Source organism: Mustela lutreola, chromosome 8 (genome assembly GCF_030435805.1).
Source record: "Mustela lutreola isolate mMusLut2 chromosome 8, mMusLut2.pri, whole genome shotgun sequence".
NCBI classification, from domain to species: Eukaryota; Metazoa; Chordata; class Mammalia; order Carnivora; family Mustelidae; genus Mustela; species Mustela lutreola.
In genome coordinates, this window is record NC_081297.1 from 132,157,970 (window position 1) to 132,179,145 (window position 21,176).

Here is a 21,176-nt window from a genome sequence, read left to right on the forward strand (position 1 = left end):
ATTTAAGAAATACCTTATCCTACAAGGGGTTGTTAAAAAAAAAAAAGTGAGCAAATATATATCCAAATATTCTGACAACCACAAAGTACAATAGAAAATATGAGATATTAAGACTATGAAAACACACTGACCTTATTTAGCCTCTCAAAGGGCTCACAGTTTGCTGGGAAGACAAATATAAGACAAATAATTACAATATATCATGTGAAAAATATAACCAAAATATGAGTAAAAGTGTAGTTAAACCTGCTATTTCCACTCTAACTATTAAACCAGGAACAAAAACTAGTCAAATGAAGGTTTCCTTTTTAATTTTATTTTGGTAAATTTCATTAAATAAAAATTTAATTTAAATAAAAAAATTTAAGAGTGCCTGTATGGCTCATTGGGTTAAAGCCTCTGCCTTTAGCTCAGGTCATGATCCGGGGGTCCTGGGATTGAGCCCCCACATCAGGCTCTCTGCTCAGCAGGGAGCCTGCTTCTCTCTCTCTCTCTCTCTCTCTCTCTCTCTGCCTTCCTCTCTGTCTACTTATGATCTCTGTCAAATAAATAAATAAAATCTTAAAAAAAAAGGAACTATATATTTCAAATAAATAAATAAATAAGTTTAGTGAAATGAGATAGTTTTACAAAACATCTGCTTGTGATACTCCACTCACTGCTATCAACAAATTTTATCTCATACTATTTATTCACTAGATGAAAACATTTTTTTAAATACACCGAGAAGAGATCTCTTTTTTATGAGTCACAAGTGCATAAAAATCATAAATTAGTTGAAAAGTATGTTATAGATTTGTAAATAGCTGCAAAGTCATTTTTAAAAAATCTCCCCTTTCCTGAAAGGCAGTTAGCATTATGTATCAAAGGACCAAACAAAATGTCTTTTGTTCTGGCTATCTCTACTTCTGATTTATACATGCCAAGGAAATCATCACAGATGTACCCAAAGACCTGCGTAACTACAATAATGTCCATTATTAGTTATAAAAATAAAACCTGAAAATAGTATCTAATAATTAAACAATAGGTAATCAGGAAAATAAAGTACAGTCAAACAAATATTACAAAGCTATTAAAAAAAAGTCTTATTTTCAGGGCACCTAGGTGGCTCAGTCGGTTAAGTGTGTTTCTTAGCTCAGGTCATGATCCCAGGGTTCTGGGATTAAGCCCCACATCCATCAGGCTCCTCGCTCAGCAGGGAGCCTGCTTCTTCCTCTCCCTCTCCCTGCCTCTCCCCCTGCTTTTGTGCTTGCTCTCTCCCTCTCTCCCTCTCTCATCAAATAAATGGAAATTTTTTAAAAAAATCTTATTTTCAAATAATTATTAAAAATTAGTTACTTAATTCAGTAACTCAATAAATATTATGTGGTACCATTCTAGACTCTGAGGATTCAGCAATGGCCAAAACAAAGTATCTTCCTTTGTGAAGCATAAAGAATATTAAAGGATAAAGTGTTTGATAAAATATTATGTGAAAAAAGCAATTATCAAAACTTATCAGTCTGAAGCAAGATGTCATCAAAATGGCAGAGTAAGCAACTCTAATCTCTCATCCCCCCACCCGCCTAAGAAGCACTGAAAAACAAGCAGAAACTGCCAGAACAAGTAAAGAAGTATTATACGAAATGCTCATGATATAAAATATTCAGAATGGTCAAATCTGTATGGACAGAGGTTACCAGGTCCCAACGGGTGAATGGGGTTATTGCTTAATGGTTACAGAGTTTCTGCTTAGGGTGATGAAAAAGTTTTGGAAATAGATAGTGGCAATGGTTGCACAACAATGAAAATGTAATTAATGCCACTGAGTTGTGCACTTAAAAATTGTTAAAATGACAAATTTTATGTTATTTGAGTTTTACAACAATAACTCAAAAGAGAAGTAAGTCACTACAATATTCTTCCCAAAAGAGTAATAAAGGAACATTATGAACAACTCTAAGACTACAGGTTCACAGCTTAAATAAAATGGACCAATTCCTTGACAGATACAATCTACCAAAGCTCAAACGAGAAACAGATAACCTGAATCAGCATACACCTATTAAAGAATTTGGCCCAGGGTGCCTGGGTGGCTCAGTGGGTTGGGCCGCTGCCTTTGGCTAGGGTCGTGATCTCAGGGTCCTGGGATGGAGTCCCGCATCGGGCTCTCTGCTCAGCAGGGAGCCTGCTTCCTCCTCTCTCTCTCTGCCTGCCTTTCGGCCTACTTGTGATCCCTCTCTCTGTCAAATAAATAAATAAAATCTTAAAAAAAAAAAAAAAAGAATTTGGCCCAATAATTAATTACATTCCAAACAGAAAGCACCAGCCCCAGATGGGTTCACTAATGATTTCTATCAAACATTTAAGGAAGAAATAATACCAATTCTCTACAATCTCTTCCAGAAAACAAACTTCCTAATTCATTCTATGAAGAAAAATATTACAAACAATATTTCTCGTGAAGAGATGTAAAAATCCTCAATAAAATGTTATCAAATCAAATCTAACAATGTATAGAAAGAATCATTTACCAGAGCAAAGTGGTATATTTTCTAGATATGAATTTCTGAATCCTGGTTCAACATTCCAAAACCAGTTAATGTAATCCATCACATCAACAGGCGCGCACACACACACACACACACACACACACACACACACAATCATATGATTACAATAGGTGCATAAGGGGCGCCTGGGTGGCTCTGTGGGTTAAGCCTCTGCTTTCGGCTCAGGTCATGGTCTCAGGGTCCTGGGATCGAGCCCAGGCTCTCTGCTCGGCTCGGCAGGGAGCCTGTTTCTCCCTCTCTCTCCGCCTGCCTCTCTGCCTACTTGTGACCTCTCCCTATCAAATAAATAAAATCTTAAAAAAAAAAGCTCTTATATAATAGGTGCATTAAAAAAGCATTTAACAAATTCCAACACCCATTTTTGATTAAAAAAAAAAAAAACTGTCAGTAAACTTAGGAATAGAAGGAAACTTCCTCAATTTAAAAATAGTATTTACAAAAAACCTACAGTTAACATTATGCTTGATGGTGAGAAACTCAAGGCTTTCCCACTAATTTCAGGAACAAGGAAAGGATACCATCTCTCACTACTGCTACACATTGAAGTCCTAATTAGTGTGGTAACACAAAAAAAGGAAATAAAAGCTATACAGATTGGGAAGGAGAAAATAAAACTATCTTTGTTGACAGATGACACGATTATGTATAAAACTTCACAGAACTGACCCAAAAAACCCCCAAAACAAAATTCCTGAAACTAATAAACAAGCAGTTGCAGGATACAAGGTTGTAGCACACAAAAGTAACACACAAAAGTCAACTGCTTTCCTAAATACCAGCAACGAACTATATGACAATTTGGAAAAAACATAACTATATACATAGTTTTAAAAAAAAAAAAATCAAAGGCACCTGGGTGGCTCAGTCAGTTAAGTGTCCGGTTCTTAGCTAAGGTCTTGATCTCAGGGTCATGAGTTCAATCCCTACGTTGGGCTCCACACTGGGCGTGGAAACTACTTAAATAAAAAATCAAATAAAATACCCCAAATCATCCATTGCCAGTGGGGAGGGAAGCAAGGACTAGGTATAGTGCAGGACAAGGGTATTATCAGGGCAATGAAACTAAACTGTGTGATACTGTAATGGCAGATACATGATATAACTAATAGTATGCATTTGTCAAAATTCATAGAACTGTACAGTACAAAAAATGGATCCTAATGTTCAATATATTCTTAGTTAATAAAAATCTATCAATATTGGTTCATCAATTATAAAAATGTACTACACTGGGGCGCCTGGGTGGCTGATTGGGTTAAGCCTCTGCCTTCGGCTCAGGTCATGATCTCAGGGTCCTGGGATTGAGTCCCGCATTGGGCCTTCTGCCTGCTTGTGATCTCTGTCTGTCAAATAAATAAATAAATAATATTTTTAAAAAAATGTACCACACTGAAGCAAAGCGTTAAAAGTAGGGGAAAGTATGCTGGGAGAGATGAGGTAAACGCAAAATCTCTGCACTTCCCATGCAATTTTTTCCATTAACTTAAAGCTGCTATAATAAAATAAAACTTATTACATTTTCATGATGGTTAATTTTATGTGTCAATTTGAGTAAGTCGGGGCGGGGGGTATCCAGATATTTGATCAAACATCATTTTGGATGTGTCAGGCAGTGTTTCTGGATAAATTAACATTTGAATTAGTAGACTGAGTAAAGCATTTGTTCTCCTATTGTGGATGGGCCTCAGTGCCTCAGTTGAAGGCCTAAATAAAATAAAAAGGCTGAGTGAGAGAGAACTGCTTCTGACCTGACTGCCTTGAGCTGGAACATCGTTTTTCCTTCCTTTGGATCTGAACTGAAACAACAGCTTTTCCTGGCTCTCAAGTCTGCCAATTTTAAGACAGGAACTATACTAAGCTTTTCTGAGTTTCAGGCCTTTAGACTTAGATTAGAATTAATCTAAGTCAACTGGCTCTCCTAGGTCTCTAGCCTTGCTAAATGTAGATCTTGGAGACCTGTCAGTCTCCATAATCACGTGAGCCAGTTCTATGTAATAAATCTATTTCCATACACATATATATACACATTCTACTGATTCTGTTTCTCTGCAGAACCCTAATATAATTAGGGTTTAGTCTATCAACTAAACCTATCTACTTTCTACTAAGGTTGAATTTAGAAACTGATCACTACAGGTGACCTTTCTATATTTAGATACTAGCACAAATTATGTCTGCACTGAACTTAGTGCCAGGCTCTATTCTAGGGGCTGAGGATACAGTGGTGAATAAGACAGAAAGGCTGGATAAGACAGAAATCCTGTTGCCAGAGCTTACATTTTGGTGAAGAGGGAGAAGACATTAAATATAAGCATACACACACATTTTCAGACTAAGTACTATTAAGAAAAGAAGAAGAAAGGGACTATAATAAGGAATGGCTTGCTAAAAGAGACTACTTTAGGTAGTCTCTTTAGGTAGGTCTTTGGGTGGTGGGGAAAACCCATCTAAAAAGGTGATACTGAGCTGAGGCCTATAAGACAAGGAGCTCATTACATGACGGTCTTGGAAGCAGCTGTCTCCAGGCTGATGGGACAGATAATGTAAAGCTCCTAAAGCAGAAACAAATTTGATGGTTCAAGGAATAAAAAGACAGTGAATACACCAGTTCTAAATCTAAACCTCAGGTAGGTTTACAAGTATCTACCTGATTTTCTGTGCCTTCACCACTGTCTTGAGAAGAACATGTGTAGACTGGGGTCGTATGGGGGGCTCAGTGTTAACCCACTGTTAAGCCTCTGCCTTCAGCTCGGGTCATGATCTCGGGGTCCTGGGATCGAGCCCCATATCAGGCTCTCTGCTCAGCAGGGAGCCTGCCCCCCACAACTCTGCCTGCCTCTCTGCCTACTTATGATCTCTATCTGTGAAATAAATAAATAAAATAAAATAAAATAAAATAAAAAAAAGAACATGTGTAGGCTGGCCCACTGGTCCCAGCAGGATGAAAGATAGGTGTAGCAGAGCCAACCAAAACCCACCCAGATGAGCCAGCTCCCATGTGTCTTGCACATCAAGGGAATAAATGTCGTTTTTAAAAAGATTTTTATTTATTTGAAAAAGAGAGAGAGAGCATAAGCAAGGGCAGGGGGCAGAGGGAGAGGAAGGAGCTAGTTCAACGCAAGACTCAATCCCAGGACCCTGGGATTATGACTTGAACAGAAGGTAGACACTTAACTGACTGAGCCACCCAAGTGCCCCAGAATGAATGTAATTTTAAGCCAAGGGACTGGCAAATTTTTTTTTTATAAAGGTCCCAAAATAGTAATCATCTGAATGGCCTCTATTTTCTTCAGGATGAATCCAAATTTCTTTCATATCATTCAACAGCCAAGTCCTAAATTGGCTACTAGGTGCCTCTCCAGCTTCCATCCTCAGTGTGCCACACCCCTTCAGAACTACTTTTGTTCCTGAAAAATAATAATACCTCTTAGACCTATGCCTTTACACCTACGGCATCTTTCCCTATTGAAAAGTGGTGTTAATGCGGGAGAGGTTTCCCTTCCTTCCATGGGGCCACCTATTCTATCTTCTTCAAGATCAAGTTCAAATGTCACTCCTAACGGCTGAGAAACACCCATGCCTGTGCTTCAACTTAATTTACCACAATGCGTTTTCTCTATTTGCTTGCCTATCTCCATCTAGAGTGAGCTCCTAGAGAGCAGGAAGAAACTGAACTATTTTTGTGTCTCTACTAGCAGCAGAGTACCTGGCCCAGAGTAAGCACCTCCGTAAATCTGCTGAATGAACAGCTTCTGCAAATTTGGTAAAGAAGTTCTATCCAGTTTGGAATTAATCAGAGACAGAAATGAAGCTAATGGGGGCACCTGGGTGGCTCAGTTGGTTGAGCATCTGCCTTCAGCTCAGGTCAAGTCAAGATCTTAGGGTTCTGGGATCAAGCCCCCCTCACCCCCAGTCGGGCTCTCTGCTCAGCAGGGAGTCTGCTTCTCCCTCTCACTCTCCCTCTGTGCTTGCTCTCTCTCTCTCTCTCTCTCCCAAATAAATAAAATCTTAAAGAAAAAAAAAAAAATGAAGGTAATAGAATGAGGTAGTGAAGGGGGAATAGAAGATATATTGGGGGGGATAAACTAGAACCTAAAGGAGAAACAATTTTAGGAAGCAATTTTAAAGTGGGCAATATGGTTTTTAGTCTGATGGTAGAATGCAAATGGCTCTCCCTGCACAAATGTGACTTAGTCTGTAACATTTTTCAAAGATCACTTTTTTCCCCCTGCTTAATTTAGTGCAAGTATGAATCACACACAGGCTGACTAATCACCTGCTAAAGATATTGCATGTGGATCACAAGACTGGAACAATCAATCTAAAGGACAGTAAGATTACTATGAGATATACAGTGAATATGCAGAACTTATTACAGCTATACGTGTTATATTTTAGAAGGAACTAGAATAACATACACTATAGCACAGCCTGTGTTAAATTAATGCACTTACTGCCTCTGTTATCATATCAACCATTAACAAAGCACACTCAGGTAAAGAAATCATTGCAAACCTTTCAGCTCTGTCTCTAAGGAAAGATTAATTAATCTAAGGAATGATTAATGTACTCTTCAATTGTGACCCTGGGCACCAGACCAGAAGGTTGGTCTCCTGCTGTTCTCTTCATTGAGCATCTTGGCCAATGGAACGGTCCTGGGACAGGACACATGGCATGTATTTAGCATTTATAAACCATCTTTCCTCACTAAGGCTCAATCACAACCAATGAATAAAAATAATTTTTTATAATTATTCATTCAACAAAGCACCTACCCTTGATCTTAGCCAAAAGGCCGAGAAGCAATCATTCAACAAAGCACCTATTCATTCACTTAACATCTATAGTTATCATCTGGCAGAGCAAACGAACTCATCTATCTTGCTCATTTTTGTATCCCAAGATGTCAGCTGAGTGTCTGGCACAATATGGAACATAAAGACCAATGTTTTTGCCGCCTAAATCTCTCAAATCTATCCACTTCTCTTAACATACCCTTCTACCAGCCTAGTCCAAGGTTCCTAATTAAGGGCCTGCTGCCATTCCTGCTCTCCCTCTAATTCAGGTTTTTTCACTTTGGCACTATTGGCATTTAATACCTGAAAACATTGTTATAGGGGCTGTCCTGCGCACTACAGAAAGTTCATCAGCATCCCTGGTGTCCACTCACTAAAAAAGACAGTACCTAAGAACCTTGAATGGCATCCCATTGTTCTCAGGACAAACACCCAAATCCTGAACACCTAATCTACCAAGTGCTGGGAAGTGGGTACCACCAACTGCACTAGTCTCCCCTAGACCCTCACTTTCTCTTGCTCTCTAGCATCCAGCCACATGGGCCTGTGTTCACCTTCTCAAATGTACCCCAACTTCAAGACCTTCAAGCTGGTTCCAGAATCTGAACACTACTGATATTTGGGGCTGGATAATCTTTACTGTGGGGCCTGTACTTGTATTGTAGAATGTCTAGCAGAATCTCTGGCCTCCACCCACTGAATGCCAGTAGCACCAACCCCACCCTGTGCCCCATCTGTAGACACTGCCAAATGCCTCTGGGGGCAAAATCACCCCGGTTGAGAAGAAATGGCCTAGAGAGCACACTTGCCCTGAAGCAATGGCCTAGAGAACACACTTGCTCTGCTCTGTCCTCTGCCTTGGCATTTCTGACCCTTCAAAGCTGAGCTCCAATTACATTAAGAAAGCCTCTCCCGACGCAGGCACCAGAAAGAACACTGCTCGTCTCTCCCACAACAGCCTCTCCTTCTTTGTAGCACTGCTCATGACTGTCATTAAGAAGCATTTAATGTCCGACTGTACAACCAGAATATAAACTCCTCCTCTGCAGGAACAGCCTACTTGGCTCTCTGCTCTCTGCCCAGAGGCCGGGCACTGTGCTCAAACAAAGAATGTGCTGTCAGAAGAATGATTCTGGTGTTCTGCTAAGTGCAGGGACCCCAAGACAAGAGAGGCAGTGTCTCTGTGTTCATGATGCTGAGTACAGAAATGGCAAATAGGTTTTGTCTCATGGGCAAAACTCAGTTAACTGCTCCAAGAAAACATGCATGTAGAAGTAAGTTTCTTGTGAGGCACCAAAAGACCAGATGTCACATTCCAAAGTGAATTTGAAACAAGAGGCAAAGTTTCCTCAGGAGATGGTTGAAAACTCATCCAAATCATGGCAGAAGGGTTTAGGAAGCTGCTGGCATTCTGCATATGCACTTGATTTTCTTTAAAGGGGAGGGATGGAAATCTCTTTCCATTTTCCCCACGCCAGGAAAAAGGCTCAGTGGGACCACCAAGACAGCCCACAACAGTACCATGCAGGTGGCTGGATGCCACAACTGTCTCACACCCACAAAACAGAAGGGTGGGCTGGCTAACTGCTCTGAGGACAAAGGAGAGGTTGCTGCTATGCTGGAATCAGCCCACATTCCCCCGCTTTGAGCTGAAAGGGTTCAGGATACACCACCCCAAAATACAGCACCTTAAGGGGCTTACTGAATATTTCAAGCTGAAGAAATCTGAGAAACAGCAGGTGCAGGAAGAAGTTTCTGACCTTACCCCTAGACTGTCTGTAAGAGGTGCCCTTCCTACACCAGGAAGAAAAGATTATCCTTATCTCCAAAGGACAAGTATTTCCAAAAGGAATCTTAAAGAACAGGCCTTGTGTTTCCCAAGCTAACTACACTTAGCTCATTCTTGTTTTTATCCTATCACAATTTTCCCAAACTCCACTCTTCATCAAACCTTCAATAAAAATACTCAGGTTTAACTACTTTTTGGAGTCTTTATTTCCTAGGCTCCCACATCATGTAACACTTATATCAAATAAACATGTATGCTTTTCTCTTATCAATCTGTCTTTTGTTACAGAGGCCCCAGCCAAGAACTTAGAAGAGTAGAAGAAAAAGATAAACTTTCTCTCTTACAAAGCAGAGCAGATTGGTCTTTCATGCACCAGATGTGTGCCATGCACAAGAGAATACCTAAGGAGGGTCATCTTAGATCAGGTCCAGGGCCCCCCAAAAGAAAAGCAAAGAGACTGAAATGAGATTCTCATGGTCTCATCATACTCCTAGGGACCAAGGAAGGAGCAAGCAACCAGCCTAAATGAAGAGGCATTTGCTCTCATCAGGGTTAAAAGCAAGCCATGGCTCTCAGGGTGTAGTCTCTGAAGGAGGCCCTTTGAAAGCATTCAAGAGAACAAGCTTTGACACGGGCAAATTCCGGAGAGCTCTAGCACTCCTATTGGAAGGACGTTCCTGCCCTCGCTTCCCTTCCTTCTTCTAGGTGCTCCAACCTCCTAGGGTGCTGGCCCCTAGAAAGGGGCAGAAACAAGCTATGGAGGAGGAGGAGAAGCATGGGATGAATAAAGAGAAAAGTAGCCCTCTGTTCCCAACCTTCCTTCCTCAACTGCAGGCTTTCTGCCTAGGGCAGGCCTGAGCTGGGAAGGTAAGAGGCTTCAAATTCGACAGGCTTGCAGATGCTGAAATGTCATTATGTTTTAAAATTTGAAGTGACCACAAGACTTTTTATTATCAGGACACCTGGGTGGCTCAGTCAGTTAAGTGTGTGCCTTCGGCTCAGGTCATGATCCCAGGGTCCTAAGATGGAGGCCCACATCGGGCTCCCTGCTCAGGGGGTTTCTTCCTCACCTGCCTGCTGCTCCTTCTGCTTGTCTGCATGCATGCTCTTTCTCTCTCTGACAAATACATAAATAAAATCTCAAAAAAAAAAAAAAAGAGAGAGACTTTTTATTACTTAGGAGTGACAAGAAAAGCCTTAAGCCCACCTGAGTTTTCACTCAGAGGCAGAGGTAGAACTAACCCTACAAACTGATATTAAAGGGCCAGTGGGAGAGAAAGACACTTGCTACACGTCAGTTGTGCTTATTTAATACGACAACTGCTACACATCCCACAAGTTGTGCTTACTGAACACGACACTTATTATAGCCATGACCTATACCAGTACCACTTACCTATTCTTTCCTAATACAACTCTGTACCCACATAACACAAATGTTCACAAGACAGGCCCTAAGTTCAGGAATGGATCAGAGTGGTCAAAAAGCAACCTCTTCCTCCTTTCAGGGCGTGTTTTTAGGAATGGCTCTATGATCCAATTCCTGGAAAGGTTTGCTGAGGTCTTGGGTGAAGTTCTTCCTCTACTTTCTGGGAGAACTCTCAGGAGCTAGAGGAATCCCACGTTGTTAAAACTCTGAAGCGGGGGCTCCTGGGTGGCTCAATGGGTTAAAGCCTCTGCCTTCAGCTCAGGTCATGATCCCAGGGTCCTGGGATGGAGCCCCACATCGGGCTCTCTGCTCAGCAGGGAGCCTGCTTTCTCCTCTCTCTCTCTCCGCCTGCTGCTCTGCCTACTTGTGATCTCTGTCTGTCAAAACAAAAAAAAAAAGCTGTTAAAAAAAAACAAAAAAAACTCTGAAGCCAGGTCTGGGTGCAGTGGAAAGAGCACCGTGATGAATGAGCACTGTCTGTCAGAAAGGCAGAGTAGTAAGGTCTGCACTGCAGACAGGCAGAAGTGTGGAATTAGATCTTAGTTCATCAAAGCAGCTGGGGATAGGAAGTCAGACAAATGGATGGGAGTCTGAAACAGAACATCCCCTATAAGAGAAGATGGCCAAAGAGCAAAGCCTGGGGAATCTCAACATTCAAGACTGAGAGAGAACAGTGAATGGGCAAGCAGAAGAGAGAGGGTAGTCTCTGTGAAGAAAGAGGGAGTGAGACTATTCAAACACACTGGTGGGCCAGGTGCTGCAAAAAGGTTAAGTTTTTTTATCACACAACATGCTAAATTTCATTAATAAAGTTAACAATACCCCATGGCTAAAACTGTAACTATCAATTCACCATATTCAAAGGAATCATTGCTGAAAGATGTAAAGGCACAAGAACTGTGTAGTAACACAGCCACCTTAATATATATATATATATATATATATACCCAACTAAGAATACAATTTCACAGACAGAATAATTAATCAAAATGGAAATAACTTTTACATCTTTTAGAAGAAGGTAGAGGGCTAAGAGCTATCACAGTGACAATGACAACAGTAAGGCCCAGGAAAGGAAATGGGTTTTGGCTGAAGGCTCTGTCTAGGTCATCTGTTGCTCTGGCCCTTCCCTTGATAACAGCCTCGTGATTTCCTTCTGGGGAACCCCCTCAATTCATATGCTTGAGAATGACAGCACCACCCACAATCCTAGCTCTGGAGATGGTCCAGGCAGTTAATGAGGGCATAGCAAGGACACTCATTCCGTGGCTGGGCAGGCCACCCTGGGCCTAGCTGGCACTAACGAGAAAGAAACTCTTTTTGCTGGAGTTACTCGACTGACAGACTAGAAGCTGGAATTGCTGGCAGCAATCTCCTCCCATCTGGGCACTGAGTACTAACCTGAGTACTAAACCAAGAGAGCTGGAGAAGAGGGACAAAAAGAGATTCCTGATGACATCATCTGAGCACCTCTATTTAACCCTGTGAGAAGTTTCACCCTGTTTGTCAAGTACATGAGTCAAAAAACTACGTTTCTCTTAAGGCTGTGTCTGAGCTGGATTCTGTCAATTGCACCAAAGTGCTGCTGATCCTAGCCGTAACTTTAAACCGCTAACAGTTCAAAAGCAAAGTTCCTGCCTCCTTTATAAAAATCTCAACTTCTTCTGGGATGCCTCAACCCATAATTTTCTTTCCCTCTGATTTTCTAAGCAATTACTGTGTACCTATTCATTCAATTACTTATTCCTTGTATTGGTACTCACATGTATATACTATGGCTTCACCTCAACTAGACAAAGATGGCCGAAAATGAGCTATAAATCGTATATCCACTAACACCTTTTTTACCATACAAAGTACAATCAGACCAATGGTGTCTGAGAAATCAAAGGTACCTAAAGATGGGTCTGCATCGGGGTAGAAATCTAAACTTTTTTTTTGGAAATGAGCTTGAAGGGATGTTTATTAAGATCATACCAATTAACTCATGCATTCACCCATCCATATCAAGTATTGATCTGGCACCAACTGGGTACCAAGCACTTCCTAGGTGCTAAGAATGCAGGAGAGACTAAGACTAGGTCCCTGCTTTGATCTGATAGTTAGCGGGGCTGTGTATCTTTCCCAAACCCCGCAAAAGAAAGAGACCATTTAAAAAAGGCTCTGTGTGGCCACTGGCATTTTCTTTCTAGTCCAAACAACATTACATTATGGTTCATGCTTTCTCATATGAAACAATAAATGTATATTCACAGAACATTAAAACTAAAATGGGGGGTCTTAGAAATCTCGACTTTTTAAAACATTATTTTTAATAAAGAAAGCTTTCCTCACCCCAAAAGAAATTTACATGAGATAACAGATAAGAGTGGCTGCCCACAGACTAGAAGGCAGCTGGGAATACTAACACAGCATGGAAAGCACTGAAGGTCACAGTTTACGTTGGAACTAGAACCAGGCCAGAGGCTGTCTCACAATTCTCAGACCAGGTCCCTCTACTCTACCTACATGTTGCCTTTGACAAGGAACACACTCAAAACATATCTGTTTAATGAAAGAATTAAACAAATACAAACATAGTAACTAATTTCTTTCTTCCAACTGAGCCAGGATGAGAAACTGGTCACCAAGGCTGAGCATGACTTTGGCTGGATCCAGTTTTCAACTTTCCTCTTCACTTAACAAAAACATCTCATTAATCCAAAATGGCAGAAGGCAGGCAACCAAAAGGGAGCAGGGAGTCCAGGGACAAGTTACCACCCAGTATGGGTATATTCTTCCTAAATCTGCTTCCTCATGGAAGTTAACTTTGGTGTACTTGTTTCCATACGTGCTGATACACACATATACACCCAGCAGTGATTTACAATTTTCTATTCGCAATCCTGAAATCCAGAAAGTTCTCAACACTGAAGACCTTTTTGTACCTTATTTGGCAACAAAACCTGACCACCTGAACTCATTTGGTGGCAAAACTTGGCCTACAACTAATTGCAAACTATTTATAGGCTTCATTTCCTTTTTTTTTTTTTTAAGATTTTATTTATTTATTTGACAGACAGATCACAAGTAGGCAAGTAGGCAGAGAGGCAGGCAAAGAGAGAGAGGAGGAAGCAGGCTCCCCGCTGAGCAGAGAGCCCTATGTGGGGCTCGATCCCAGGACCCTGGGATCATGACCTGAACCGAAGGCAGAGGCTTTAACCCACTGAGCCATCCAGGCACTCCCTATAGTCTTCATTTCCTAAATGAGTGAGAATACTCCTATGTTTCACTGTAATAGATACTCACGTTTGATGATAAGGTTAATTCAGTAGAATTTTCAGAGAAGGGATTGTGGATTTGTATACAAATGGTTCAACTAAATAATGATGGCCCTTAAGTAATAAAATTTTACTTCAAAAACACACGTTTTAAAGTTTATATAATATCAACCAATCTTTTAAAAAGGGGGGAGGGGATGCCTGGATGGCTCAGTGGGGTAAGCCTCTGCCTTCGGCTCAGGTCAGGATCCCAGGGTTCTGGAATCCAGCCCCCCATCAGGCTCTCTGCTCAGCGGGAGCCTGCTTCCCATTCTCTCTCTGCCTGCCTCTCTGCCTACTTGTGATGTCTCTCTCTGTGTCAAATAAATAAGTGAAATCTTAAAAAAAAAAAAATCAACCAACAGAGAACAAATATTTAAAAGCAGAAGTTTTGGCGCTAAAATTGATTTTAGGAGCATAGTAGTCTAGTGCTCTCAGTTTGCAGGTGTGGGAACTGAGGCTCCCAGAGGGCACAGGATTTGTCCAATCAACTAGTTTACATTAGATAAGCTTCTATCTCCTACCCTCACCCCAAGGCGGTATACTTCAGTAGCTATTAGTACCCACCCTGAGGGCTCTCCCTGTGCATTTGGAAGGAGCTCTGCTTTTGTTTGACCAGAGTTCCAAAAAAGAGCTCTCCAGAAACTACCCCAGCAGCTTAAAGGGAAATTTTTTAAAATGCTATGTGTTAATACTTCCCTCCCTCAGTTTTGTTTTTCTTCCTCAAAATGTGGATGAGTATACAAAGGGCTTATCAAAAGGTAGCAGCCAATACCACTTATACTGAGGGGGGGGAAATATTAATGAATTCACAGTTAACAAGGCCCTTCTTAGTCCTTTCTTTTATCCACTGCAATTAGTGAAGTTATTAACAAGTTGATAACATTAACTGTATGGCAGGAGTATTCTACTTCAAGGGTTTATTTCAGAATTCAGACAAGGGCATAAAATAGTTGATGATAACACAGTAGCAGCACCTACTACCATTTAATGAAAGTCTGTTATACGTGCCAAGAACCTTGAATGGTGCCTTGCAAAAGAGATCTATTTAATCGTATCTCAGTTTCAAAGATAAGGAAGCTGGGGTTCAAAAGGTTAAGTATCTTTTCCAAGATCATACAAAAGACAGCACAGACTGTGTGAGAAACCATGAAGATGTGTGCTTACAGCTCTGGAACCATACAGTGCCTTGGTTGAAAGCACCCCCACCCCCACCCCCAGCTAGTAACTAGCTGGATTACTCTGTGCAAGTGCTTTAATTTCATCACTATAAAATGGGTATAACAATAGTACCCACCTCATAGGGGTGCTGTTGTGAAGATTCAATGAGTTAATATATGTAATGCAGTTAAGAGAGTGCCTAGTATCTGGTAAGCCCTATAGATTAGTTGATATTACTAATACTGGCACCAGCATTCAAACCCTGATCTGCCCAATCCCACGGCTCCTTTTTTTCATTGTGCTGCAGAAATTGTACTACGGCAGGTGCCTGGCTGTCTCAGTCCATAGACTGCACAACTCTCAGACCTCCAAGGTCATCAGTTCAAACCCCACTTTGGTTGTGGAACCTACTTAAAAGAAAAAAAAAAAAGGAAGAAAGAAGTTCTACTACAGGCAATATGAGCGGCACTGAGCCTGCTGTCTCTACCTCCCAATTCACGTGTTGACATTCTTCACCTATTATTTCTTTTGTATGTTCCAAACTTTAACATTTGTGGCGCATTTCAAAGCTGACAAATGTCTTTCTTTTGGTAAAAAACCAGACATGGAATATATAAAGTGAAAAATTCTAGCAACTGATTGCCTTTAAGTCACCTTCACACTGCAGAGATGTTAGTAAACAGCTAACTTAAAATTAATCAGGGACAAAAAAAAATCTTCCACCAAGAATAAGACACTTAACTGTGCACAGATACATTCACTGTATTAAACTGCAGTATATGAAAGAAGAGCTGTGGTATAATACTAGGTACATATTCCACATTTACACGTCTGGGGCACTTTCTCACTCTGACTTGTAAGACTTATTTTCATTTGCCCCTAGAACGAGAACTATTAGAAGTGTACACTTGGAAAGCATGCCACACAATTAATTCATTCACTCATTAAACAAATATTTAGACTGCCTATGCTGGAGTACCTGGAACAGTGCTTGGGTCAGGATTACAGTAGTTAAACAAAGAACACCCTCTCCTATGAAGTTTATAATGCAGCACGGGTACAGACTAAGCAAATGGATACTGTGGCATTTCTAAAAACTGTTCTCTTAATTTTAAAACCTTCTGCAACCTCCTACCAAAAAAAAAAAAAGAAAGAAAGAAAAAAAGGAAATACTAAAACAAGGAAATAGACATCTAACAATTTCAAAATACAACTCTTCTCCAAGTTGCTACTTATTTCAAATGTGTTCTCTAAAATCATATACATGTACTCTTCCAGTTCTGACCTACCCAGCCTCTGTAAACTCGTTTATGATAAATACCATATAAGACTGTCAATAATATAATAACTACCCAACCTAAAACAAAGGGTATTTCATTCAAGAAAATGTTTAGTCTATTACCCAGCGAGGCATAAAAATCTATTAAACCTGGGTGTCGCCACCTCCCCAAACCTGTTGTGTGGACCCTCTAAAGAGTTTAGAGTCTAACCAAACTACTTTATTGCACATTAACTAAGAGCAGATCAAGAAAGGCCGGCCTTGTGTGATCCAGAGTCTAAATTATCAGCATAACCCATGACCGAAGGGCTTGTCCTAGGGCCCAAGAGGTTGGGTGCTGGAGTGCAAGACAAGGCTTCCTAGTCAGATGAAGGGGCCCTAGCCTCAGCGGATCTCGAGATAGGGAAGAATGTCTGTAGCTGCCAACACATCTCTCACATCCGTGTGTACACCTCTACCAGGAGAGCCTCTACAGGATAACTGGTGTTGTTCTCAATAACAGAGCAGAAGGGGTGGGGGGGGGGCTTTTACAAGTAAGTCTTTAAATTTGGAGCCGGTACCCTGTCCTCACTTCAAATTCACGAACGAAGAAACATACACCCCTTGGAGAAAGTTTTGAAACCAGATTATGAAGACAAAGTGCCTTTGTCATAAGAGAGAAGATCAGGAGGGTGACAACAGGAACGGAAAAAAAAAAAAAAACCTGTAAGAGGGGCAAGGAATGAGAATTTTGGAGGATTTAGGAATGGGAAAAGACACCGACTCTGGCTGCTGGGAGGCGGCTTCGTGGAGGAGGACAGGCCTGAGGGAGAAAAACCGAACGACTTGGGGAGCCGCAAGAAAACACCTGGAGGCAAAGGGAACTGGCTGAACGAGCGCCCATTCCCTCAAACCGTCGGGAGGACGAGATCTGGATCCCAGATGTGAAACCAGAGCTCGGGGACATCTGAGTTCTAGGAGCCTCCGGGGCGGGGGGTCGCCGGGGGGGGATGCAGGCTCTGGGGCTTGTCCCCGCAGCTGCGGCGAGGATGGGGAGGGAAGAGGCAAGCACGCCGGGGCTCGGGGCGCCGCGGGGCTCGAGTGGGCAGGGGCTCGGGGCGCCGCGGAGTCGTACCGGTCCGGGGCGTCCCGGCCGGGGCACCCGCTCCGCTACTCACCTCTCCGAACTGGAAGGCAGAGACGATGGTGACCACGACGCCCACGAAACAGACGTAGAGCCCATACCTGTGGGATAGACAGGTATAGGTCTGTCTCTGTAAGAGCTTAAGCAGCATCAGGCCTCCGCCGCGCCGCGCCGCGCCGCGCCCCGAGCAGCCACAGCCGCCGCCGCCTCAGCGAGCCGCCATTCAGCGGCCCCTGCCCGGCCGCCGCGCTCAGGTCACAGGAGGCGGCCGCCAAGCATTGCTGCTCCGAGGATCGACGCCCGCTCGGCTCCGCGCCGCGGCCGCCGCTTCCGGGAGCCGGGAGCCCACGCCCTCGGCGCGGCGGAGGCGGACCCGCGGCCCGCGAGGCGGCGGGCGCCGCCCCGGTTGGGCCCGGTGAGAGTCGGCGGCGACGGTGGCAGCGGGGCAGCCAGCGCCACCTGGCGGGCGGAGGGGAGGAGGAGCGGAGGGCCGGCGCGCGCCCTTCCCATCCGCGCGTGCGCGGCGGCCTCTCGCTTCGGCCGGCATCTGCCTAGTGAGTTGGGGTCGCACTGGGAGCGCACCCGACCTTGGAAGGTCGCTGTGCCACAGACGGCCTTATGAGTACTTGTGTGCACAAAACTGTTTATGCATTTACAGTAAATGAAAAGTTGTGGTAAATCGTTTTTTTTTTTCAGCGCGAAGAGGGGATGCTCTAGGAGGCTCCTTTACCCTCTGTCTCTTTAACTATGTTGTTTGAAAGAGGAAACCTTTAGGCTAAAAGTACCCAAACCCAAATTCAATTCATTCATGTAGTCCTTGAATGTGTGGTGAGTGTCCGGGGCCTGGCAAGTGCTTGGTGTTGGGTATTAAAAAATGAACTAGACCTGGCAGCTGTAGCCAGAGTCTGGCTGGCGCAAAACACTAAGTACAAACAAAGTTAAGACAGAAAGAGTGCCAAGTATAGGAGGGGAGCCAAGGCGGCGGTGTCAATTCTACTTCGGCACCAGGTGATTTCCGGAAGGGCCTCCTCTCCTCTTATTTGGGAGACGTTTTCATTTTCTCCCAATAGACTCTAGTGACTATGATTTTTGCCTTGATGTAGTCACCCTGGAAAACAGTACACATAGCCTATCTCGCCATCATTCATAGCATCTTTAGAATTATCTTCAGAAGCAGCTTAAGGAAATACTCAAAATATGCCCTTAATTATGTGGCCAGATGAAATGAACAGATCAATCCAAGGTAAGGCATTTACACTTTTTAGTCAATTCTTTTAATCCCTCTTTAGGAAAAGCTGATTACATGCTCCACATACATGACACATTATGGCAGTAGTGTGAAACACAGTTCTGAGGGCTTTTCAAGCACGATAACAGATATAAAACCATCTAGCATTCAACAGAACTCTATTGCAGTGTTTGTTTCCACAATAATGATGGCCAGCATTTACTTAGAATCTGCTGTAGGCAGGGGTTCCCCTATTCCTCACAACAACCTTGTGAGGGACATAATGTTATTATCCTCATTCTAGAGATGAAGAAATTGAAGTTAAATAACTGTCTAAACTCACTCAACCAGTATGTGACAGAATTGACATTTGAACAGTGTAACTTGGCTCCAAAACACAGCTGAGGGTAAGGGGAAGTGAGTTGTCCTGCAAGGGCAAGGGCAAGAAAGATTGTTTAAGATTTTGATATTTTGTTCTTGGTGGATATTTTGTATTAATTTTGAGCTTTTTTAAAAATAGCATTAAAGGGGCACCTGGGTGGCTCAGTGGGTTAAGCCTCTGCCTTCGGCTCAGGTCATGATCTCAGGGTCCTGGGATCGAGCCCCCCATCAGGCTCTCTGCTCAGCAGGGAGCCTGCTTCCTCCTCTCTCTGCCTGTGTACTTGTGATCTCTCTCTCTCTCTCTGTCAAATAAATAAATAAAATCTTTTTTAAAAAAATAGCATTAAAATGGGACGCCTGGGTGGCTCAGTTGGTTAAGCGGCTGCCTTTCGCTCAGGTCATGATCCCAGAGTCCTGGGATCAAGTCCCACATCGGGCTACTTGCTCAGTGGGGAGCTTGCTTCTCCCTCTACCTCTGCCTGCCACTCTGTCTGCCTGTGCTCGCTCTTGTGCTTTCTCTCTCTCTCTGACAAATGAATAAATAAAATCTTAAAAAAAAAAAATAGCATTAAAATGTGATTCATCTTGTTTAGTGAGTTTTGGACTTTCCCTTAAATTGCACCCAAGGCAAGTGCCTCACTCTGCTAGCCCTGGCCCCTAGTCCTGGCCCTACCTAGAAGCTCTGTGTCTGAGAGAGTCTGCTTTGTTGTTTGCTTTTTTTTTTTTTCTTCTGCCTCTTTATGCACCAACCAGAGAGCTTCAAGGGTGTCAGAAGTTTTGTTGAAGCCCTTTTTTCTGGAGAACTCACTCTTACTTGCTCTCTCCTTCCTGAGCCAGTGTCGTTGAACCTGAGAAAAATAAATGGGGGTATAAAATGATACATGTCAAGTAACTACCTTAAAGAGATATTAGGGAGTTAAATAAGATAATGCATGAAAGCACTTAAGTGCCTGGGATATATATATATTTTTTAATTTATTTATTTGAGAGAGAGACAGTGAGAAAGAGCATGAGTGAGGAGAAAGTCAGAGGGAGAAGCAGACTCCCCATGGAGCTGGGCGCCTGATGCGGGACTCCATCCCGGAATTCCGGGATCATGACCTGAGCCGAAGGCAGTCGTCCAACCAACTGAGCCACCCAGGTGCCCCAGTGCCTGGGATATTTTACGTTAAGAAAAGAAATAAGGGCGCCTGGGTGGCTCAGTGGGTTAAGCCGCACCCTTCGGCTCGGGTCATGATCTCGGAGTCCTGGGATCGAGTCCCGCATCGGGCTCTCTGCTGAGCGGAGAGCCTGCTTCCCTCTCTCTCTCTGCCTGCCTCTCCATCTACTTGTGATTTCTCTCTGTCAAATAAATAAATAAATAATCTTAAAAAAAAAAAAAAAAAAAAAAGAAAAGAAAAGAAATAAAAGTTAAATAGTTAAGAAAAAATTACAAAATAAGAAAAGTTAAGAATATTTAGCTTTGTTCTAATAAGCAGTGAGGCTTCTCACCATGAGAATGATCTAATTAATTATCTTCCAGAAGATTAATCTAGCAGCATGAAATTTGTGGAAATGATTTTAAACTATCAGCTTCTGAACAGTGGGAAAAAAATACACAACGGCATCTCATTTATCTCAAAAATCTGGCAACCTAAAAAAGCCAGAAAAAACAAGAAAGCAAAAAGACTACCAGGAACCCGAAATCCATGAGTTTTGCTTTTAAACAAATCTCTCAGTCCTTTCAAAATCTAATAAATACAATTCTGACAAACTTTGTTGTCTGGGGTCTCAGTTTCTGGCAGATGAGGGAAAGAAAAAAAATTAAGAGTTCATTTCTTGTCTTCTCCCAAGGAAAAGGTGACTTTAGCAGATGATATTTAAAGAAAAAGGAGAGAAAAAAATACTTTTTAAAAAAGAAGTCAAACTGATTAAAAAAATATAACCATGTTGGGGCCAATAATGTAAATAGAGGCAAGAACAGACCAGTGTCTCCAGTACAGTAGGATAATGGGTGGTAAAGTGGTAAAGCCAATCTTTGAGAAAATTTCAAGAAATGTTTAGTGCTTGTTTATTCATCATTTATCAACGAAAGCTCTGTGCTAGACATTTTACCAGCCCCTCAGGGCATCTAGTAGAGATTCCTGGAATTTACAC

At 42.3% G+C, this 21,176-nt stretch overlaps 1 protein-coding gene across 1 annotated transcript in view; it reads right to left on the bottom strand.

Annotated features, from left to right (window-relative positions):
- Window positions 1-17,771, bottom strand: part of GNPTAB (N-acetylglucosamine-1-phosphate transferase subunits alpha and beta) — a 75,894-nt gene extending 58,123 nt beyond the window's left edge. Inside the window, exon 1 of the mRNA XM_059186667.1 lies at window positions 17,466-17,771. Coding sequence (XP_059042650.1) covers window positions 17,466-17,582 — 117 coding nt within the window. The 5' untranslated portion in view covers window positions 17,583-17,771. The remainder of the gene's footprint in view (window positions 1-17,465) is intronic.
- Window positions 17,772-21,176: the final 3,405 nt, after the last annotated feature.